This window comes from Pelophylax lessonae (genome assembly GCF_965119305.1).
Source record: "Pelophylax lessonae genome assembly, chromosome: 8".
Classification (NCBI taxonomy): Eukaryota; Metazoa; Chordata; class Amphibia; order Anura; family Ranidae; genus Pelophylax; species Pelophylax lessonae.
The window spans coordinates 37,292,481-37,317,489 of NC_138775.1; the positions used below are offsets into that span (position 1 = coordinate 37,292,481).

Consider the following 25,009-nt stretch of genomic DNA (forward strand, 5'->3'; position numbering starts at 1 on the left):
ACCGATCACCAGCTCCAGGTCAGAAACCATTGGCCTGGACCTAATGACTGATTGGTTCTGAACCGAATCAGCCCAATGCAGGGACGGCAGACGTGCGCGCACGCCCCCTAGCTCCGCACGCGACCGACGTACAGTTACGTTGGTTCGCGCAGTCGAGCAACCTTGCCGCAGTTAATTTGCGGCGTGTGGTCGGCTACTGGCTAAGCCCGATCTCAATCCAGTGATGTGCACAAGAGCAGTGGCTCTCACAGGCCTATCAAGAGCAGTGGCTCTCACAGGCCTCTCTCTCCTCATTGGCTGAGATACAGTAGGAGGAGCCTTTGACTCCTGCTGCTGTCGCTCACAGCCAGTGACACAGAGAGTGGGGCTCAGGAACGAGCACACACGAGTGCCCCCATGGCAAGCGGCTTGCTATGGAGGCACTTGGCAGGGGTGAGGGGCCCAGAGCACCAGCGGGGGACCTGAGAAGAGGAGGATTGGGGCTGCTTTCTGCAAAACCATTAGACAGAGCAGGTAAGTATAACGTTTGTTATTTTTTTTATCTTATTTTATTGCCTTTACAAACCATTTAAGAAAACAGTTGATGAATCAAACCATATGCTTAACTCAGAAATATCAGTGTTGGGTGAAATTACCCTTTAAATCAAATGCCATCTCATAATTGTACTTCCACCAAAACTTTGCAACAGATAATTCCTTCATGTAATCTGTTTATTGGGCCATATTTGCTAAAGAAAAGTATAAGAAAGCCTACCTTCTCAGCATAAGCTTTGGGTTCTTGGCCACATACTGTTCCACCAGATCATTAAGGAGGGTCTTCAAGATATCAGTGAAGTATTCCAGCTTCCCATGCAGCGACACAGTCAGCAGAGATGCCACATAAGCCCGATCTCTAGCCGAGAACGTACGTTGACTCTCCAGAGTATGGATGAACTGTAAAGTCAAAGGTGGAGGTCAGTGGCAGAATATGACAATGCACAGTGACCTATCAAGTGGGTTGGTATTGACTAGGAGAATGTTTACGATAGTACATACTTTGGTGAGGAAGAGTTTGCTGTTGAGAAGGTTTGATAGCTGGGTCAGCCCCTGCTCCACCGTCTGTCTCCGACCTTCTGGAACATCAAGATCCCTATGAAGGGGAGACTCCCGGTGACCAGGGAAGAAAATCCTTTCTGCGTATGTCTTGTAATCCAAGAAAGGTATGCCTGTGCCAACCAAGTCACTGGTGAGATCCATCATTTCTGTCATGAGGTCTGTTGATGCAGAACAAAAAAAGTATGTACCTGATGGAGCACATATTCCAAGAATAGCAACAGAAATTTGAAGTCTGTACTGGGTAGTTTTTTGGACAAAATTCCACTAAATGGTAAAAAAAAAAAAATAGCATGGGTTGGAAGTCACCAGCCCTTCCATTTCATGAGTTTAAGCAGAAAGTTTCTAAAATAAAGTTCCTTGCAAAAGCTCTTAACAAAGCAGAAAGACTTTTTTCTTGAACACTGGACTCCTTAGATAGGGAACCTTACCTCAAGTGTGGGACTACAGCTATTAGCAATTTAACCTTTTAAAACCTTGTCTATAACCCTTATATCCTTCCTTCCCCTGGAAACATCCCCCACCCCTTGTTTCTATGTTTAGATATAACATTTTTCCTCTTCTTTTATTCTCCTCTTTTGTCCTTCTCATTGACCCTTTCCGACATATCCACAGGTGCACTTTAAATAACAGCAATTGGTAGAGTTTCATTCGTTGACCCATTTTCATGCAATTGGGTTATTTTTTTTTTTATATGACTGGGGTGACTGGGGCCAACTTACATCTATTGTATGTGCTTTTTGTAAGGAGATGTCTATATACACTATTTTACCGAATGCCGTTTTCATGCTCCCAGCTTTGTGGGAACAGTATGGGGATGGCCCCTTCCTGTTCCAACATGACTGCGCACCAGTGCACAAAGTAAGGTCCATAAAAAAAAAAAGAATGAGCAGTGGAGGTACTTGAATGGCCTGCACAGAGTCCTGACCTCACCTCAACCTGGTAGAACACCTTTCAGATGAATTAGAGCAGACTGTGAGCCAGGCCTTCTCATCCAACATCAGTGCCTGGCCTCACAAATGCGCTTCTGGAAGAATGGTCAAAATTTCCATAGACACACTCCTAAACCTTGTGGGCCAACTCAATATTGAACCTTACCGACTAAGACTGGGATGCCATTAGAGTTAATGTGCATGTAAAGGCAGGCGTCGCAATACTTTTGGTAATATAGTGTAGTTGTCATCCCCCTCACTCACCAGAACCCCATCATTTTATTCTGGATTCCTGAAAATTTTCTAAATATTTCCAAGATCTGGCATATCAGAATGATAGCCCTTCCATGACCTGCTTTATAATCATATTAGGAGACATTCAAAAGTCCATTTCAATGGGTATTTTGAGGCTGAGATGCTCTGTGCTGGAAATAGGCAATCTGATTAAGAACATTTGTAGCCTAATAACCAATGCTGGCCTCTGTTTGAAAATGCTGTCTTTAGTTCTAGGTCAATGACAAAGGACAATTTTGAAGATAAGGAAAGTCAAAGTGGGGTCAACGCCAAACCAGCACACAAGGGCATACTATAGCCATACCATGTGACAGCAATGGGCACAGTGCTGTTTGGCTGCATAGTTGGAGGTAGCAACAGCATTTGCCAAAAACCTTTTAGATACATCTAATAAATATAAAGCTTCTATACAACTGCTATACAAATGAAACGAGTAGTGTTTGATCTAAGAAAAATTAACAAGGTACCAACATCCCATCTAGGAGAGATGGCCTTTACCCTTACTATGGATACCTTTTGATGCACTTTCACCACTGCATTTCCTTTTGGATACTGCGCTTACCCCTTACGGGCTTATCCGGGGATTGGCTTGCTGCTGGCCAACCCGGTGACAATTTGTATAGCTGAAAATGCTTTAACAACTGGCCTCTCAGGATTGTCCATTTCCCATCATATGAGGAACTCCTCGTTCCATCCTTGGTAGTCCCCTAACAGGGCCAACCCCCCTGCTGTTTTTACTACATCACACTTGATGAATAGTATTTGCCTAGGTCAATAAAGGCTTAAATTGCATACCATGACATAGACCCCTGAAGAAGCGGCTTTTCAGAGTCCGCGAAACATGTCAGGTTAATCTCCGATGAAATCCTACATTGGATGATTTGTATATTTTACATTGCCATTTTTTGCACCTTTGCATTGTATCACTGTTTGTTTCATTAATTTATGTGTCTTCTCAATACTTGTTTTTAACGTGTATAAATAAATATTTATATTTTATATATTGTTGCTACTTTATGATTTACGGTACCTTTAAAATCCCACCAGCCCTCCATTGCTCCTTGTCTGGCTCCCCTTTTCTTTGTCCATTGTCTTGTCTGTTTCTCTTTTCTCTCTATTTCTTGATTTCTGATCCTTTTTCCCTTTCTTTTCCCTTTTTTCTTTTTCCTTCCCCTTTTTTCCCTCTTGTTTCCTTTTTTCTTTCGTTTTTTCTTTTTTATTTTTCTTACTTTCCTCTCCCCCTTCTCCATACTTTCCTTGTTCTTTCTCTCCCTTTCCTTTTCCGTTCTTTTCTCTTTCTGGTTCTTTGGCTCTGACACCTGGAGCCATCTTCCAGTTTTCTTCGTAGGGTTTCTTTCCCTACTTACATTGTTTACAACTGCTATACAATTAAATAGAATTCTTTATCGCTATAGGAATTGTCTTTGAGATGGTGATACTGCTTACTTATTCAAGGTCAATGACTCAGAACTACCGACTGCCAAGCTGTACCACCCCCACCCATCATTACAGAGCACTCATCTGCTGGAGATGGGTAGAAGACCCTTTAAAATCAGGAATGGAAATGTGCGTGTACCCCTTTACAACAGCGCTCTGGGACTGTAGCCCCATGCATTTACCTGTGAATTCTTTCTTGCATCGATCTCTCACACTTGTTTCCAGGTTTTCAAGCTGAATCTGAACTTTCTTATAATCCCTCAATGCTTGCTTGCTCTTCCTCCTAAAAGCAAAACGTTGTAAATTGTTAGCCATAGATAGTCAGAGGAAAGTAAAAAAATACGGGCAAGACATTATGTTGGCTAACTGGATATAGTTGATCCTTTTCCTGCAATTTAGAATACAGGAAGAGTTTCCAATTTACTGTTGGTGATACCTCTTGTCAAGGAAGAGTTGGGTGACAATGTACAGAACAAAGTAAGGCACAAAACTCCATTACATGTGTACAATTTTAATGTTGAGCTTGAGGTGTATTGTTAAAATGGTTTTGTAGCAGCAGATTCTGTATCTTTAGGAAAAAAATGCCATGCCCAATCCATAGGCTTACATACCTGTAGATTAAGACGATGATGAGTACGATCAGAGCTACAAAGGATGCTCCAACTCCCAGGCTGATCTGAGCCTCCAAGGGGAATGTAAGTTGGCTTTCTGTATCATACTGCACTTTACCCAGGACTAAGTTTATCCCTCCAATTTGTACCTAGAAAAGACATAGTAAATATGGTTAGAGGGATTACTATGTATAATCAAGATCAAAGCTTGATACAAAATCATCAGTGTCATCTTTCAGCTGGCATATACTCATAGGGGTTGTAGCTGTAGGGGGACCAAAGGGCCAGACCACATTTTCTCTCAACTGGCCATGTGCCCAATGTATTCCCGGGGATTCCAAGGTCAAAGAGGACACAAAACATCTCTACTGTGTTCTTCATCTGTACCGGGGCTCTCCCTCTATGTGAGCACTCCAGTTGCGACCTTTCAGGCATTGGTGTCAAGTTTTTAATCTACCTAAATATACCGTATCCTCTCATCTTGGAAGCTACACCCAAGTTGTAGTGAATAGCTGGTCTTCACACCCTAATAACAAATATTTCACTGCCCTAATGTGTTTTGAGAGCCCACCAAGGACAACATAAAAAAGGTTCTCATTTTGTTATTAGCCTTCTAGCTACTTCATCCTAGCGTGGACACAAGTGAAAGAGCAGAGGGACATAGTGTTAACCCCATTCTATTACCGTAGTGCAGGGTTTCTCAACTAGGGTTTCTGCAGAGGTTGCTAGGGGTTCCTTGAGTTATGCCTTTGAGAAAAGGTTCCCACTGACACCACTGACCTTTTTAGCTATCTGTAAAAGTGGTAATTCTTCCCAATAAACACAAACGTAAGGAGCATTCTTTCCACTGACCACCACACTAATGTATCATGAGTTGTACATATAGTTATTTTTAGCAGACCGGAAAGTTATTTCAAGGGTTCTTCTGTGATGAAAAGGCTGAGAAAGGCTCCCTTAATGTCTATATTAGCAATAAAAAGCAAAGAGTGGACTTATTATTGAACTGAAGTTTAATTTGAAGGAGAGCCAGTGATGGACATAGTTAGCAAAGGAACCATCTATGAGGAAAATTTTTGGACCCACCTATTTAGCTACTACTCAACGATAAAAGCTGTGGATAAATAGTTGGGTAGATAGATAGATAGACAGACAGACAGACAGACAGACAGACAGACAGACAGACAGATAGATAGATAGATAGATAGATAGATAGATAGATAGATAGATAGATAGATAGATAGATAGATAGATAGATAGATAGATAGATACACTATATTACCAAAAGTATTGGGACACCTGCCTTTACATGCACATAGCTTCAATGGCAACCCAGTCTTAGTCTGTAGGGTTCAATAATTAGTTGGCCCACCCTTTGCAGCTATAACAGCTTCAACTCTTCTGGGAAGGCTGTCCATAAGGTTTAGGAGTGTGCCTATGGGAATGTTTGACCATTGCTCCAGGAGCGCATTTGTGAGGTGAGGCACTGACGTGGAAGAGTTGAAGTTGTTACAACTGCAAAGGGTGGGCCAACTCAATATTGAACTCTACCGACTAAGACTGGGGTGCCATTAATGTTCACGCGTAAAGGCAGATGTACCAATACTTTTGGTAATATAGTGTAGATAGATAGATAGATAGATAGATAGATAGATAGATAGATAGATAGATAGATAGATAGATAGATAGATAGATAGATAGATAGATAGATAGATAGATAGATAGATAGATAGATAGATAGATAGATAGATAGATGTGCAGAGGAGCATTTGTGGTGCCCCGAACTCTCATAGTCCATAGTATACAACTTGGGTTAGACACCCCCTTTATTCCTTCCAGTTCAAATAGTGTCAGGAAGAAATGAGAGGAGCACTTTGCTTGTCTCAGCCCCAGTCAGGCAGGGAACAAAGTAGGTGTTTGCTGCCCAACACCACTTGGACAATACAAACCAGGAACATGGTTGTTCATGACCTCATGGCATGATGTAGAATATCTTCCACTTCTCACCTGCCCTGGAAGTGCCTGGTGTCTAAGATAGCATAATGTAGGAAGGATATTCCAAAACCAACCTACATCTCATGTAAAGAACCACCTAAATCCCACAGGGCTCTTGATTATCTTCATAGTCTATACAAATGGTATGTCTACCCTTAGGCAGGGCTTGTGAACAGAGGCAGCAGTCTAAGACATTTGGCATTTTTTAACTAAGCCCCTGACCGCACCTCAATAAAAGCCTGTGGGTCCATGCACACATAGATTTTTAGAGGAGGTTAGGAGCAGAAGACTATAGAGGCAGTCAAAGGCCCTTTTCCTGAACTCAGTAGAATCGTGTTCAAGAGAGGTGCTTTAGGGCATAAAAGCGCCAAACGCGACTAAACGAACCTAGGCACTAGGCGCGTTTAGCACTTCAGTGTTTATTCATTTCAATGGCCAGAATAAATTAAAATTCTGACCAATGAAATAAATAAACGGTCAAACCCCAAATGTTGCTAAACTCTGCTAAATTTGCCTAAAGTGGATTAAAAAAATGTATCTTAGGTGAGTTTTTAAGGCTGAGATTTTCTTCTGTCAGGAGAAAAAGCATTTACTAGAAACCAGCGTGCATGAGGCCTAAATACTGCTACTGCTATCAGCACAGATTGTAGAAAAGCTTTTGGGCCGATCCTTCCCAGATAGGTCAACCCTGAAGTATTTACCATCATTGTTGAAACAGACTGGTTAAATTTTGGTGTGGGCAGCATTACAAAAAGTAAATTTCACAATGCATTCATGTTCCTGAGAACACAGGACAGAATAGGACAGCAAATCGCACATCAAGTAACGCTTCAGCTGGGCTACATAAGTGATCTTACTGTAAACTCGGGTAGAGAATCCACTCCTTCCCTCTTGGATGGATAACGGGGGGACGGCTGTTTCTCTGGTGGTTCACAATACAGATGGTTACTTGTCAGAGTCTTTACCATACACAGCCCATCCCCGATCATCGCAATCATCTCTTCTTTGGTGATAGCCAGATCTAGATCCTCACCCTGGAAATAAAAGATAGTGTCAGATGGTAAAAAGATTCACTTTCAGGTGCTACCTTAACCAGTTATGGATCGCCCCACGCAGATATACTGCGGCAGGGTGGCTCTCCTGCGAGAAATCACGTACCTGTATGTGATTGCGTGCACTGGGTCTGGGGCGCGCACACACACCGCCGGCGACCCGCTCCTGCTGTGATTGGACACAGTGGGAGCCAATCAGCGAGTCCGGCGGATGCGATGTCTGCCAGGACACGCCGATCGTTCTCAGGAAAAGCAGAACGGCAGTCTGCCTATATAAACAAGGCAGACGGCTGTTCTGTGAGAGGGGAAGATAGAGATCTTGTGTTCCTGGTAAGAAGGAACACGGATCTCTGTCTTCCCCCAGTCAAAGCATCCCCCCACACAGTTAGAAAGCATTCCCTAGGAGCACATTCATCATTTGATTGCCCTTGATGTTAACCCCTTCCCTGCCAGCGTCATTAGTACCTTGACAGTGCATTTATTTTAGTACTGATCACTGTATTAGTGTCACTGGTCCCCAAAAAGTGTCACTTAGTGTCAGATTTGTCTGCCGCAATATCGCAGTCCCACAAAAAAAATCGCTGATCGCCACCATTACTAGTTAACCGGTTGCCGACCGCCGCACGACTATATACTGCGGCGGTCAGCCCCGGCCAGGCAGAGTGACGTATCGGTACGTCACTCGCCTGTCACTGACTTGCGAGCCTATCGCGCCCGCCGCGGCTCGTTCACAGGCAAGTCAGTGCGTGTGACCGGCGGACTCGATGTCCGCCAGTCACACTGCGATCGCTCCTGTGAAGGGAGAAAGACAGAGCAGCTTGTGTAAACAAGCTGCCTGTCAGTTCTCCCTGTGTAAAAGTAAAGATCTGACCGTTCTACTATGTAGAACGGTTGATCTTTGCTTTTACACCAATAGGAATGTCCCTACACAGTAGAAAGCACGCCCCTAGGACACACTTAACCCCTCCCTGTCCAATAAAGTTAACCCCTTCCCTGCCAGTGTCATTTTTGCAGTAACAGTGCATATGTATAGCACTGATTACTGCAGTAATGTCACTGGTAACCCCAAAAGTGTCAAAAATGTCAGTCAAGGGTCCGATCTGTCCGCCGCAATGTCGCAGTACCGAAAAAAAAATCGCAGATCGCCGCCATTACGCGTTAAAAAAAAAAACACCAAAAATGACAAAAATCTTTCTCTTTGTTAGTAAACGCGATAACTTTTGCGCAAACCAATCAAAATACGCTTTTTGCGATTTTTTTTACCAAACATAGGTAGCATAAAACAAATTGGCCGAAAAATGTTAAAAAATTTTGATTTTTACTTTTTTTTTTGGGGAATTTCATATAAAAAAATGTGAAAAATATTGTTATTTTTGCAAAATTTACGCTCTTTTTTTGTTTATAGCGCGTGATCAAAAAATCGCACAGGTGATCAAATACCACCAAAAGAAAGCTCTGTTTGTGGGAAAAAAAGGACATCAAATTCGTTTAGGTACAGCGTCGCACGACCGCGCAATTGTCCGTTAAAGTCACGCAGTAAAAAATCGCAAAAAAACCCCTGGTCCTTTAGCAGCCAAATCCTCCGGGGCTTAAGTGGTTAAAATAATAAATAAATAAATATTCAATAAATATATTCCATAGTTTGTAGACGCTATAACTTTTGCATAAACCAATCAATATTTGCTTTTTGGGATTTTTGCACTCCGAAAGAGCAGTTGCTCCAGACTGAGCTTTGTAAGTGAACAGAAGCTCTGCTGGCTTCCATCATCCAATCATGTGCAAGCAAAAATGCTGTTTTTTTTTAATTTTCCATGCATGTGATTGTTTATTCTTTGCAAAGTGAAGCTATGGAGTTGATTTACTAAGGGCAAATAGACTGTGCACTTTGCAAAGTGCAGTTGCTCCAGAGCTTAGTAAATTAGGTAAAGCTTCACTTTGCAAAGAATACCCAATCATATGCAAGGAAAATTTAAAAAAATGCATTTTTGCTTGCACATGATTGGATGATGGAAGTCAGCAAATCTTCTACTCATTTACTAAGCTCTGGAGCAACTGCTCTTGTGGAATGCACAGTCTATTTGCATTTAGTAAATTATTCCTATTGCATGTACCTATTATGAGGCCGCTCTGGTCACATGAGCCAGTGCTGCTGCAGGGGAGAGAAGGGATCACAGACAACAATTCGGCCATTGAAGCATATGGGTGCCATCGCCACTCCTGTCTTTACCAGGTGTTGTCAGAGGTGTTGTACTTTTTGCTTAAGTTTTTTTTTGTTCGGATGCCTGCAGAAGCCAGCGCCATATTAGCTCCTGTCTACCGAATCCAGCTTAGTATCGCTTCCGCCCTCTTTCTATGCCACTGGCCCGTAATCTCGTGCATGTGCAGTAAGATCTAGCCAAGCCTCATTTTCATCCTCAATTGCTATAGGAACATAGCCCTGTATAACCAGTCCCAGCTCAGAGGATGGCCAAACATCTGAACTCTGCTGCAAGTGCAAATGGCAAAAGGATGGCAGGAGGCCGTCCTAATTAACGGCACACTGATCATGCCGAGAATGTAGGAAGAATTGCACATGCACTGGTGACATCACTAAAGATGAAAATGGGCTACATCTTTTGACAGGTAGAAGTGCTGATGATATAAAGGACACAGGAAAGTTAGTTGCTACCCACTGTATACATTGAAAATAACTATGGATTCTGAGTTTATAACCACTTTAACAAATTCCATACAAATTACTTATGCTGGCCATACACTATACGATAAATCTGTCGAAATTCGGTCATTTGGACAGTCCGTTTGTTTTTCAGCCAGTTAATGGTCATGAATTGGTAATTGGTTGTGACATTTTTGAGCCGAAATAATGAAGGACAAGTCTGGAAATTTTCTGCTGAACGAACGATAAATTGAAAGGTTAATGTGTTTCTCATCCAAACTGTTTGCACTAGATATATGCGAAAAAGGAACAAAAAACTGATTCATTTATGTCCATTGGGGGCGCAGGGGTGCCACCCCCCCCTATCCATGCATCCGGCCCCCTAACCTACATGCAGGGCACTGGACGCATGGATTCCAATAGGGGATTTTTTTTTTTTTTTTGAAGCACGTGATTAGAGCTAGAGGCTCTAATAGGCTTCAAAAAAGGGTGGGCTCGGGGTGCAGAGCACTGAACCCCGAGCCCACCCAGTTGTATGACAATAGCGAATGAATATTCGCTATTGTCACACTGACTCTCCTCCCAGCCAATCAGGAAGAGGGTTGTGAGACCCCTTTCCTGATTGGCCAAAAGGAGAAGCGATCTTACTGGCCAGTGGCCAGGAAGAGGCAGAAGAGACACGACTGGAGGAGGATGACAGCGGCTCAGCCATCCAGCACTTCCCAGCTCAGAAAGGAGGAAGTAAGAAGGCAGACCGTTGGTTGGGACGTGTCGCCTGCCAACTGACTGACTGAGACTAACTGAGACTGACTGACTGAGGGACCGACTGAGACAGGGGGGGGTAAGATTTGCGCATTGGTTTGCCGCCCTCCAAATTACTGAGGACCAGCTGCCAATGCATTGAATGATTTATCGGTCATTACATGGTGGCACGATCGTCTGATCTCACAGCCGAGTGTTCGTTTTTTGAAAATGAGTTTGAACGACTTTTCGTATAGTGTATGGCCAGTATTAGTAACACAAATGTTACTTGGTTCTGTATTGGGAGGCAGTACTGGCAGGTGGGTAGGGGTTGGAACCCAGGAGGATGCTCGGATGTAGGTAGGGGGCAAAGACAAAGGGTAACTCAGAAAAGGGAAATTCCTGCACCTTTTCTCTGAGAAAAAAAGCCCAGCTTATACACATCTTAAATTCTAAAAAATATTTAAAAAATGTGAATAATAACCAATGACAATGGGTGCCGAAGTCGTATGACTTTTTCTTCGTTTTTTGATATTGAAATGACTTTTGCCCTCTATTTTTGATGCTAATATTACTAATATTACCTCCACAGAGATAACACTGCCGGGCTTGTGCCGGTACGGCTTGGCCGGGTCCTCTGCATTCAGCTGTCTGAGCACCGGATCTTGTACATAGGTGAACGGAGTTGAGTTGATGACAGTGAAGTTGAACACAAGATTATCCAGGATGAACTCTACATCCACCCGAGCGTTCCAGTGCAGAGGGGGAATGGCCGGAGTCTTGCACAGCAGCAGGAAGGAGGAATTGATCATACACAGCTCTTCAAACTGCAGAGGGAAAAGGAGAACTACTAAAAGAACAGGTACGGGTAACAGGGGAAAGCAATCAACGATCGACTGATTTTTATCCAACAAACACTGCAACTGAAAAAACAAAACAGAACAGTTTACCCTAATCTAAGTCATAGGGAATTGACTGCAGACAGATCTTAAGGAGATCCTCTCCTTCTTGAAGGCAATGCGGTGTAACCAGCTCTCTCTAATAGCTGAACCAATCAGATTCAAACTTCCAAATCAGGCTTGAACATGATTGGGGGCTGTTAGAATGTTTGTCATGAGGAGAAGGTCCAGCCCCCCCCCACGAAAAAAAAATTAAAGTCAGCAGCTACAAATAATGTCACTACTGACTTTTAATATTAGGACACTTACCTGTCCAGCGATGTCAGGACCTCAGCCAATGTTTTCATTGGCTCTCGGGTGCTGCCGCCGCCATTGCCTGTAAGGGAAACTGGCAGTACAGCCTTGCGGCTTCACAACTGGTTCCCTACTGCGCAAGGGCGCTGCACTTTTTAAATGGCCTGACAGTGGTAGAAAGAGGAAGGGGGCTGAAATTCCGGGGGATCTTGCCGCATCTCGCTGCAGCCAGGTCTCCTGGAAACGGGGACAGGTACCTGTCAAAAACAGGTACGTGTACCCCCCTCTCCCCCGAAAGGTGCTAAACATAGCACAAGAGGGGGGAAGCAGGTAAACGGAGCTTTCACTTTTGAGTGGAACTCTGCTTAAGTACTGAAACTTTGATACAATGGCCTTTCTGTACACCCAAGAGCAAGGAACCTGTAGTGGGTGTGTTTGAGAACTCCTCTCCTGCAATCCAAGAAGGGGCCCTCAGATGGCCAGATTACTTACTCCTGTACTACACTGATATATAGGGTTTTTTTTACCCGATACGGAATTTATATTTCCATCCAGTCCTTAGATGTACACAGCAGGGGAGGGGACCTGATATTTCTCTGCTGCAGTTTCACTTTCACTTACAAGTCCCCTCCCCATTCAGTAAAAGGAGAAGCAGCACACTGATTAGCTCATCTTTGTGTCACTCTTCTCTCTCCCCCTGGCACAACAGTTTGGCTGTTTGTGCTGATTCTCCCCTTCTCTGAGCTTCGCTATACAGGGACTCCAAGAGGCTGATACCAACTCAAATCTAGGTACTTGCAATGACTGTATTTAAATAAATACATCTAATGACATATTAATGAATCCAGAGCTTGCATTAGCTTGTGATTTCTATATATATTTTAGCAGTTGACTGCCAGGGCAGAAATATGGAACCTCCCATTTCTGCAAGCTCTGGTGCTGTCACTGTCATCCTTACGCCACTACCTAGTGAACAACTGACTCATCACAGGTGTGCAGCCAATGAAGTTAGAAATGGTGACTCTCTTGGCAGTGACACATGGGCAAGCATGATGGTCCTAAGCTTACATTTGTGAAAATGTAAGCAGTTTTCCTTAAGCCGGTCATAGACACTTAGAATCTAGACAGGTTCAGCAGGGACTGGCTGAGATTAAAAACATATATGGGTAGGCTGATTGTACTTGAGTACAACCAGCATGTCAGGTTTTTAGATATGATTATTGCCAGTGGCTATAGCCGCTAGCAATAATCACTGTGCTCTCCCAGCCGGGATGGCAACCCCCCCCCCCACTGGGAGAGGAGAACACAATAGCTCAAGCGGGACGGATTCCCCCACCAACACTAGCTGTGTTGATGGGGGAATCAAGCAATTTACTTTCCTGCAACGAAAGAAAATCACATCATCTATGGCTTGCCTAAAGAGTATAAAATAATATAAAGGTATCTTTACCTTCTGCACAGTGCAGAGAGACCCCTCCAGACATTCCGTATCTGGAACAATACGCCGTTTCCTGCCTGGACTGCGCCTCTTTCGCCTCTCCATTGGGGACACAGTCACCCGGATCTTTGGGGCTTGTACCACATCCAAGTTCTGTCCATACACCATGATCACACGTCCCCCACTTGAGTCAATAAGCAGCAGATTTAGGAAAAAAAAAAAAACAACAAAGATAAAACATTGCTAGCAAAGTGTGTTCATTCTCATTGTGCTGAATTTTAGAATGGAGACATTTGTTCAAATGCAAGTGTGATTGATTATACAAATCTTCCAGCAAGTAATTATGATGCAAACTATACTTTGTATAGTATACAAACTATACTAGATGTGTGAAAACATCTGGATACACAGTGTATTTCCACTTTTGCAGCCAAATTGGCATAACACCTACTTTAAATTACATATATATTCCCATTAACATAGCACAATAAGAAGAAAAATACTGTTTAAAATTAGCTGGCTACCTTTTTTAAGTGGTTGTAAAAGCAGAAGGTTCTTTTTACCCTACCGCAGTAGAAAATAGCAAAGGAAACATTCCAGAGCAATTGTCACAGAACTCAAACAAAAGGTGTACAAGTATTGGCATAAGATCCACAAGGGTGAACAGATAAAACCGTAGTGAGAAAGCATTCAAACCCATAAACATGAGAGGAAATCAAACCTCGAATTGAAACAGGTATGTCCACTATAGAGAACTTTTCCAATGCATTTTCAGTTTTACGAGATTGATCGAGAAAAACAGAAATAGTAATAAGGGAAGAAGGCAAGAAGTGTACTTAGTGAAAGAAGTAGAGGAGGGGACGAATGGAGGAAGGAAGAAGGAGGGGGGGGGGGGAGAGAAAGAGGAAAAAAATAAGGGGGGGGGGTATAAGGTAGAGGGATGGGGGAGGGGGATCGGTGGATGTTCGCATTATGGATCAAGGGTAGTGCTGCAATAATAAATTCAAGGTTGGGGAAAGAGTAGCAGAGGCCACTAGTCACCAGTGAAAAGTGCCTTCCCTTCATCAGAAAAGATAAACTGATTTCATAATGCCCAGGTCTTTGAGTATCAGTCGTGTTTGTCTCTAGCTGACCAGATTTGATCTTCAAATTTGTTTATTTCCTCCACTTTCCTCATCCACAAGGCAATAGTTGAAGGGTTGGAGTCCCTCCAGTGAAGTGGAATGCAAGCTTTGGCAGCATCCAGAAGGTGGCGGAGGATAGATTTAACAAGAACATTTTTAATATTTAGATATTTCAGAAAAATGCTGCATTCTGACCAGTAGATGGAGCTGATGATCATAGAATATAATTATATTCCAAAACACTACAGTATCCTTTGTTTTGCCTGTGTGAATCCTTAAGACATCTGCATGGCAAACATTTTATACATGTACCCCTTAGAGTCTTGCTATAGCACCAAGGAACTGTTTTTCAAACTATATTCTGATATTCATATTTTAATTACAATCTCTTGGGAGTGGAGAAAATTGTCGCAAAAAAGCCACAGGTGTGTTAACACTTTCTGCGAAAGGCAATGGTTATACAACAGGTGTTTAACGAGTACAGGTAAATACAGTATATATATATATATATATATATATATTATATATATATATATATACACAAGCTTCAAGTGATAGTAAAATCTCAGTTTTTTTTTATTGTTAAAAATAACAAAAATGTTATTTTTACCCGCTCTGTGCAGTCGGTTTTACACAGAGCAGCCCAGATCCTCCTCTTCTCGGGTTCCTCTTCGCAGCTCCTGGCCCCTCCCTTCTGTTGAGTGCCCCCAATACAAGCAGCTGGCTATGGGGCACCCGCACCAAACCGCAGCTCCCTGTGTCTATGCAGACAAGGAGCTGCGGCTCGCCTCTGCCTCTTTCTCTTCTTATTGGCTCACTGACTTAGACAGCAGCGGGAGCCAATGGTGCTTCGCTGCTGTCTCAGCCAATCAGGAGGGAGAGACCGGGCAGCCGAATCTCTCGTGCAACAATGCTAGATCGAGAGGGGGCTCAGGTAAGTATTAGGGGGGGGGGGGGGGCTGCTGCACACAGAAGGCTTTTTATCCTAATGCATTGAATGCATTAAGATAAAAAAAAACCTTCTGCCTTTACAATCACTTTCAGGGTTTAGGCCCCTACTCTTGCAACTAAAAGAATACTTTAAAAATTTAAACTTTTTATTAAATTACTATATGATGTTGTCCATTTGTGAATGGAGGGAATGGTGAAAACTTATAGCACAGCATACTTAATTAGTTTCAAATAAAAATAAAACAATTTTGTGATATAATAATATGATAACAAGTACATCTACCACTAGAAAGAAGTCCCTTGCATCAGAAATAATAACTATACATTGTGTGATACCCCATACCTGTAGAAGCTCTTCGAAGGGCTGGCAGAGGTGATGTTGGGGTCCGGAGTGTACATAAACAATGGATCTGAGAAGCTAAATATTTGTTCTCCATACCAAACAGTCACTTTATGATCTGCTGTGGTGTTACTGGGACTAGTCAAACACTCTAGCTGGTTTTCCTGAATCTCTGAGAAACTACAAAAAAAAAAAAAAGACAAATATAAGTTTCCCACAAAATCCCTCTATATCATACTCTCAGTGAAGATTGTGAAAGCTATGTACAGCACAGTGATGTCACTGTTACATTTACAATGTAATATCCAGGGCTTCTTTTCAGCTGGAACTTGGTGGAATTCAGTTTCACCACCTTTGGCTCAGGCCCTCTGCTCCCCGCTCATCACTATCACTTGTAAACACAGAGGTCTGGCTTCCTGTGTTTTCCAAGTGCAGTATGGGGACAAAGATGATGCCGGTGCCTGGGGTGCAGTGTGAATGCTGACACCCCCACTGGATGATATCTCTGCAAGTGAGAGAGGCAAAGCCATCTACAGTGTGAGGGGAGGTACTAGAGAAGAAGAGGGGTAAAAGTGAGATGTGGATGGAGGATGCCGAGCTAAGCAGCTGTGGAAGAAGGCTGAACTCTGCACTCTGTGTGTAGCACACCCCTGAACTCTGCACTCTGTGTGTAACACACCACTGAACTCTGCACTCTGTGTGTAGCGCACCACTGAACCCTGCACTCTGTGTGTAGCACACCACTGAACTCTGCACTCTGTGTGTAGCGCACCACTGAACTCTGCACTCTGTGTGTAGCTCACCACTGAACTCTGCAGTCTGTGTGTAGCACACCACTGAACTCTGCACTCTGTGTGTAGCACACCACTGAACTCTGCACTCTGTGTGTAGCACACCACTGAACTCTGCACTCTGTGTGTAGCACACCACTGAACTCTGCACTCTGTGTGTAGCACACCACTGAACTCTGCACTCTGTAGCACACCACTGAACTCTGCAGTCTGTGTGTAGCACACCACTGAACTCTGCACTCTGTGTGTAGCACACCACTGAACTCTGCAGTCTGTGTGTAGCACACCACTGAACTCTGCACTCTGTGTGTAGCACACCACTGAACCCTGCACTCTGTGTGTAGCGCACCACTGAACTCTGCACTCTGTGTGTAGCGCACCTCTGAACTCTGCACTCTGTGTGTAGTGCGCCTCTGAACTCTGCACTGTATACGTAGCATACCCCTGAACTCTGCACTCTGTGCGTAACCCCACCAAACCCTTCACTCTGTACATAATGCACTCCTGATATTTGATGCCCCTTTAAGACCCTCTCACTGTAAGTGAAATTTTGACCAGTTTGAGGAGGGGGTTTGGGGGGGGGGGTCATGGTTGAGTTCCTGCACCTTTTTTCTGAGAAAAAAAGCCCTGGTAATATCTAGGTTTTTGCAAAGACTTTTTGACAAATTGGATTTATATCCTTTGTGGCTATTGAGAAATATATATACATCAAATTAAAAAAATAAAATGTGTGAGAGAGAGAGAGAGTATATATATATATATATATATATATATATATATATATATATATATAAACATTTTTGGCCCTACAGTTCTACATCAAATATTATACTTATAAACTAAACATTTGTGCCTATTCTTAAAATTTTTTTTTATCATTTTACACCTTTTTGCTTTGTGTATCGTTTGAATGTGGCTCATGAGCTGAAATAGTTCATAATTCCGTTTTATGACTGTGGACATTTAATGCCAACTAAGCACCATCCAAGAACAGTTTGGTGAGGAACAACGGCTTTTGCAGCATAATGGGGCACCTTGCCATAGGGCAAAAGTCATAATTAAGTGGCTTGGGGAACAAAACATTAGAATTTTGGGTCCATGGCCAGGAAACTCCCAAGACCTTAATCCCATTGAGAACTTGTGGTCAATCAAGAGCGAAAAAACCCCCCACAAATTCTGACAAACTCCAAGCATTGATTATGCAAGAACGGGCTGCCATCAGTCAAGATGTGGCCCAGAAATTGATTGACAGCATGCCAGGGCGATATACAGGGGTATCTAAAAAGACGGGTCAACACTGAAAATATAGATTTTTTTTTTGCATAAAACTAATGCAATTGTCAATAAAAGCCTCTGAAATGTAAGAATTCTACTTCAGTATACCATAGTCTGACAAAAATATCTAAAAACACTGAAGCAGCAGACTTTGTAAAAAATAATATTCGTGTCAATCTCAAAACTATGGCTGTAATTAATACTTTTCAAAACATTTTATATATAATTGTTGTTTGAGTGACAACTTTAAAACCCCATAATGTAATGTAGTGTATTCGAAACATTTAGCAAAATCCAAAAATCCTACATGTCACAGTTGATGTCACCAATCAAAATTTGAATATCACTGGCCCTTCCAGTCAGAAGTTTAGATCCGGTAATGGTTAGTCTGGTTCCTCCAGATTTTGGCCCGCGGGATGGAAAAAATGATGCAAGCACTGGATTCTGAAAAATAACATACAAATCTGGTAAGTCACAATAAACACAACAAAACACACACAACAATTTTTTTTAAATGTAACATATCTATATAGCATTTGTACTTAATAGACAGGTATCTAGAAATTACTATTTCATTTTATTAGAAAATACAATTTCTCAAAAATATCTATGCACTTTATTTCTCAATGTGCTTGCAGCTCTCCTTTTAGGCACAGGGTGGCAGCAGAGTACAGCCGGCCTAGAGGGTATACCTGCACACAATTTTTTATGGCTTTAGTAGAGTTATAAGGCTCAATTCACATGCATTTTTTCCCATAATGACTGTTATTTTTTAGCCATTGTTTTATTTTCAGCTCTCATTGGCTCTGCTGAAAGTAACAGTGACAAACAATGATTATTATACCTTAGCGCAGAGGTTCTCAACCAGGCAACCACCAGGCTGTGGCCCACTGCTGGGCTATTATCTCCCTTCTTCCAGGCCTTAACCCCTTACTGTGCCTCTGAGCTTCCACAGTGCCCTCCAACCTCCCATAGCAGGCCACAGTGCCTACAGCCTCCACAGTGTTCCTCAACCTTCCACAGTGCCTACCAGCTTCTATAGTGCCTCCCCAACCTCTCACTGCAGGCCACAGTGCCCACAGCCTCCACAGTGTTCCCCAACCTCCCACAGTGCCTACCAGCTTCTATAGTGCCTCCCCACCTCTCACTGCAGGCCACAGTGCCCACAGCCTCCACAGTGTGCCCCAACCTCTCACAGCAGGCCACAGAGCTCACAGACTTCACAGTGCCCCCCAACCTCTCACAATGCCTACCAGCTTCTAAAGTACCTCCTCAACCTCTCACAGCAGGCCACAGAGTCCATAACCTTTACAGTGCCCCCCAAACTCCTACAGAGTCTACCAGCTTCTATAGTGCCTCCTCAACCTCTTACAGCAGGCCACAGAGCCCACAGCCTCTACAGTGTCCCCCAAACTCCCATAGTGCCTACCAGCTTCTATAGTGCCTCCTCAACTTCTCCCACAGTGCTCCGCCAACTTGCTGCAGAGCCTCCAGCACATACTCCTCCCCATACTCCAGAAACCCCACCCCCTAGAGCAGGGATGACGAACCTTGGCACCCCAGATATTTTGGAACTACATTTCCCATGATGCTCATGCACTCTGCAGTATAGTTGGGCATCGTGGGAAATGTAGTTCCAAAACATCTGGGGTGCCAAGGTTCGTCATCACTGCCCTAGAGGGACACTAAGTCCCCTAACCACCTCCACAGCCCTCATTTTGCCCTCCACAGTAACACCCAGCCCCATCCAGAGCCCTCCAACATTTCAGTTGCACTATTTTGCATTGCCCTTCTTTTATTGTGTGAGTATAAACTTTATTTTTTACTGTTGGGGCACAGGAGGTTTTGAAAGAATTTACCGGCCAGTGGTCTCGAAAAAGGTTTAGAAAGACTGCCTTATAGAATTGAGCCCATAGATGGCAGAATCCTGCCAGAATGTATACTGTCGTTAATTCTAACCAATCTGCATTTAGAAGGGGAAAGCATGTCTTGATACTTAACCACTTAAGCCCCAGCCCTATTTCGGACACTTTTTGTTCACGCGTTAAAACCAGTATTTTTTCCTAGAAAACTACTTAGAACCCCCAAACATTATATATATTTTTTTAGCAAAGACTCTGGAGAATAAAATGTCGGTCATTGCAATATTTTTTATCACGCGGTATTTGCGCAGCGGTCTTTAAAGCGCCATTTTTTTGGAAAAATTTTGAAAAATCACATTTCACTAATTTTAAAAAATACTAAACAGTAAAGTTAGCCCATTTTTTTGTATATTGTGAAAGAACATGTCACGCCGAGTAAATAGATACCCAACATGTTACGGTTTAAAATTGCGCCCCCCCCCCGTGGGATCGCGACAAACTACGGTCAATAGAGATCTCAATCTGCGACGCTTTAAATTTATTTAACGGTTACCAGTTTAGAGTTAGAGTTTTTTTTTTAATTATTGCTCACGCTCTAGCGATCGCGGCGATACCTCACATGTGTGGTTTGAACAGCGATTTCATTTGCGGCTCGACTTCCGTATACATTTTTTTTTGTGCGTGAGCTAACGGTGACGGGGGTGGCTAAATTTTTTTTTTTCCCATTTATTTTATTTATTTTTTAACTTTATTAAAGTTTTAAAAAAAAAAATAAATCTGATCACTTTTATTGCTGTCACAAGCAATGTAAACATCCCTTGTGCCACCAATATGCAGTGACAGGTACACTTTATGGAGGGATCGAGGGTCTAAAAGACCCTAGACCCCCTCCACTACACTTCCCTGTATGCAAAACGCCGAAAACGGCATTTTTGCATACAGCCGATTTTCAAATCTGCCGCCTTTTGCAGCACAGTAACCCGGACGTGACGTCATGGACGCCGCCTCCGGGTTACGTCATCGGAGACCCGATCGAAGCCGTTTCCGGCATTCATCGGGACTCCATCCAGCCGGCGGACGTGGCGGCTGGGTGCTCGGGGCTCCCGGTGGGACGGGAGCCCCGAGCAAAGCCACGGAAGGCGGCCCCCCGGGTACCGACCGATGCGGCTCCCGAGCCGCATCGGTCGGTACCGACGGAAAGCCGACCGTCGGCTTCAAACCACGGTACCGGGATGATGCCTCTAGCTAGAGGCATCATCCCGGTACACTACCGCAAAGTTTACTGACGTAGCCCTACGTTAGTATGCCGCTCGGCCAAAGCAGGGGACTCACATGTCATAGTCTTCATTTTAAATATTGATAACTCTGTTGGTAGTCATCACATGACCAATAGGGAATATTACCTGATAAGTAAACACTTGACTTGAAATGCCATGCAATCCTCCGGGAACCTCCACAAGAACATGTCCCGGTCTCTCTGTCCAGCTTTTACCGGATATACACACTATACTGCAGAGGAGAATATGCAACTTGATGAGAAGACTTGTGGGGGAAGTTATTATACAATAAAATATATAATATTGCTCTAATTTTTTAGCTGAATGCAGTACTTTATTTCAACCAGCAGATGTCACTGTCACAGCCTAGGTCCATTGACAAGGGACTTGAAGAGTTTATTTATAAAACTTTTTATTTGGCCACTGTCACACCCATTCATATACAGTAAGCTGCTGCGCAAATTTTAGCGGCAATTTATGTTCTGATTAATACCTATGATCGTCAGCACCACCTAGTGCCCAAAATGCGATATTATTTTTCTGAAATATCTCAATGAGAAAATATACTTCATTTTGGCCTCTAGATGGAGCTGACAATTTTACAATGCTTTTACAGCACAGTGACATGGTGGCTGCAGGGCTAGTTTGCCGTACACTAGTAGATTTTTGAACAAACATTTGTATGAAAATTCTCATCGGTACATTCAATGACCTGAATGTCCTTCTAAAGTATTTAAAAACATTCAATTTTGGAATGAATGGACTTTCCCGAACAAAAACCACATTGACGGTCAGAGATGCCTTTCTTTGACAAATAATTTCCATCCTTCTACATCAAATTTTCTCATCACTGCAGTTGAAAATAAACAAGGTTTTGACCCCACTAAAGATAAAAAAAATCAAATAAACGTTCTTAAAACAAAACATTTTTGAACAAAAAGGGCCAGCTTGTAGGCAAGTGCAGTTAGATATTTTGCCACTAGTGCAAATAGTGCGAATAGTGTCTGGTTATAGTAGTGTCACCAGGTGCTAGGCCCTTTTTAAGTAGAGCCATTCTGCAGTGATGTAATGGGTGAGTCAGTGCCCTGTTATAAGCCAGGTACGGAGGGGCACACTCTCTCTTGGGGCATTACAGCCAAACACCCCACATCTATGAAGATGTATTCAGCACATGTAGGACCGGGACAGGGCAGGAGGCCGGGAGGAGTGTATCTGTACATAGGGAGAGACAACTATAGTCGTTCTGTCCCTTATAGAGGTGGGAGGTAGGGCGGAGTGCAAAAGGCCTTTTGGGCCAGGCTGGAGATCCCCATGTGATGCTGCTTCCCTGGAGGGAGAGATGTACCTAGTAAGGAGGTGACTACAGAAAGCACAGTCCTGTGAGTACTAATGACCCCAGGGTAGATGGGAAACGAATAGGGAGATGGCTGCTAAAGTGCTGCATATGCTTTCACTTGTGACTACTGCAAATGGCCCACTAAATGTGATTGACTATGTATGGTCAAGTGACTCCAGAATGACTATCCTTGTGATGTGACTGTAATGCTGTTTTCTAGAACACCACCAGTAAAGTGCAGCAAAACTACTTTTATGTTCGGATATTCCTTCCTTGGGGATTCAAAGGTCTATGGCCAGGAATGTTGTCTGGAGGCCTATAGTAAGGAGCAGGGCTCAACATGGCGGAGGGTTTGGCCTCAGCAGGAGGGACGGTGTTTCAGCAGGACTGGAGCAGGGGTATGGATTTGTGCTTTTGATGCCAAAATTCAGACAACCACAAAGCCCCTCTTACAAGCTTTACTTTTAAAAGCTCCATGTTGACAATGACTGGCATTGATGGTTTGAAACCTAACTTCCCACCTCTGCTGTAACCTTAGCTGCTAACAGTTACATCCACAAATATTTGTTCTGTAAATTACCTGCTGGAAATCTCATATTTTAGTAAATCCACCTTGCAGGGGATGTTAGCGACAGATACATGGTCCACAATATCCTCCAGTTTCTGACCCAGGTTGGAGCCGGTTATGGTGATCCTGGTGCCACCGTCTACTGGGCCAGACAAAGGCTCAATCTAGAACAGATCACATAATTCCAACCAATTACTATACTGAGTCATAACTCCATCATAACATAACATGATATTAAATATAAACCTGGATCAGCAAAAGAGAGAAAGAAAACAGATCAGGACCTCAGTGCTATGAAGATATAAGATGACCTGACTCTGATGAAAGGAAGGTTGGATAAAACTTTATTCATCCACAACCAGCTCTACAATTAAGTAAATTGAGGTGAAACTCATCTGGCTGGTTGTGGTTGAAAAAAGTTTTATCCAGTGGCATAATTGGTGTGCAACCTTCCATTTATCTCAGTGTTGGCACTAGGAGTGAAGATGATCTCCCTGGTCAACACCCAATACTGCCAAGGAGGACAAGGGGAGTCCAGCGTCTCTGGTGTGCTGGTGCTTTTCCAATATCATCTAACAATGATCCTAATAACTCTATTATAGTACAGCCTGTGCCCTCAATATATTAATTTCTCCAAATAATATTTAGAAGACTGCTGGGAACTAAAGAGGCCTTAAACTCATCTTTCTCAACTGTTTCACCCTGGAGGAACCCTCAAAATAATTTTGAGGTCTCAGGGAACCCCTGCTAAAAATAACATTTCTACATTTTATGGTAAATTAGCATGATCAGTGTTCATTAAAAGACTAAGGCCTTGTTCACGTGTGCACTCTCTACCACGGTGGATTGCTTTTTAGAGGGCGGTAGAGCAGTGGCTGTAGGTGATACTGCTGCCTCTTGAATGTCTGTTTTTTCTTTCAGCCAAACGAGGATATACTATTGAAATACCCCACCGCAAACACGAGTTAAGAGTTTGGCTTGCAGTTGTGGCGCAGCATCATTCATTTGCATGGGTTGAATTTGTTGACGGTACTGCCCATCAAACAAGGTGTGATGTACCATTTTTGCCCAGCCATGAAGTAAAGCATTGCGGCTGCCACAGTATGCACTACCTCCTCTGCCCATGTGAAGAAGGCCAAAAGAATATACCTAGAATAGTTGACAAGTTGGGCCAAATATTTTACGACACTCTCTTGCTCAATACACTAATAATAATCATGAAAATGATTATTAATGGCCAGAAAAGAAACACAGAATGTGACAATTGTAGGGTCTCCTTACACTACTTAGTGGAAAAGTGTCCCCTTATATTAGTGATCAATGGAAAAAATGCCACTTAACATTGGTGGTCAGTAGAAAAAAACACTTACACTGCTGGCCAGTGGAAAAATACCCCTTAAATTGGTGGTCAATGGAAAAATACCACGTTACATTGGTGGTCAATAGAAAAATGCCACGTTACATTGGTAGACAGTGGGAAAATACCAAACGTCCCCTGATTTTGGAAGTGAATGGAGGTCAATGGAAAAATGTAACCTTACATTGGTGATCAGTGCAGAAGTGACCCCATTCATTGGGTGTCAGTGGGAAATTTCCACCTTACATTAGTAGTCATTTTAGATGAAAGATCAATCTGTCATTGCTCACTACACCTAACCCTACAAGAGAAAATCAGATCACCAACCAGGCTGCAAATCTCTGGATCAGAACCCCTATCAACCTCTAAAGGAACCATGGTTGAGATAGCCTGCTGTAAATTGTCCTTGGCGCTAGGCAAGCCTTGGTAGTGAGAAATGAATGATGTCTGAAGCCATTGCAACCAATCACATTTCAGTTTACATGAGTCAAGTCATGGTGTGCAGGCTGGTGTGGTCCGGGGGGGGGGGTATGGTGTGGTCCGTCTGCCGCCCCCCCCCCCCTCCCGCCCATGGAGCACCAGCCGCTACTGCCAGAAATTCAAAACTATTGTATACAGATAGTAAACTTCCTACACGACCACATGGGTTCACCTCTCCAACTAGACCCCAAATCATGCATACTTGGTCTA

General features: G+C 43.2%; 1 protein-coding gene across 3 annotated transcripts in view; it reads right to left on the reverse strand.

Moving 5' to 3' along the window:
* Positions 1-25,009, reverse strand: part of PLXNB1 (plexin B1) — a 356,193-nt gene that overhangs the window by 19,880 nt on the left and 311,304 nt on the right. For all 3 annotated transcript variants that reach the window (XM_082265197.1, XM_082265195.1, XM_082265196.1), the window contains exons 16-26: positions 22,975-23,126; positions 21,185-21,290; positions 18,227-18,363; positions 15,857-16,033; positions 13,451-13,622; positions 11,392-11,634; positions 7,216-7,392; positions 4,367-4,515; positions 3,938-4,038; positions 1,036-1,253; positions 755-933 (exon numbers count right to left, since the gene is read on the reverse strand). In XM_082265197.1, coding sequence (XP_082121323.1) covers positions 755-933; positions 1,036-1,253; positions 3,938-4,038; positions 4,367-4,515; positions 7,216-7,392; positions 11,392-11,634; positions 13,451-13,622; positions 15,857-16,033; positions 18,227-18,363; positions 21,185-21,290; positions 22,975-23,126 — 1,811 coding nt within the window. The remainder of the gene's footprint in view (positions 1-754; positions 934-1,035; positions 1,254-3,937; positions 4,039-4,366; positions 4,516-7,215; positions 7,393-11,391; positions 11,635-13,450; positions 13,623-15,856; positions 16,034-18,226; positions 18,364-21,184; positions 21,291-22,974; positions 23,127-25,009) is intronic.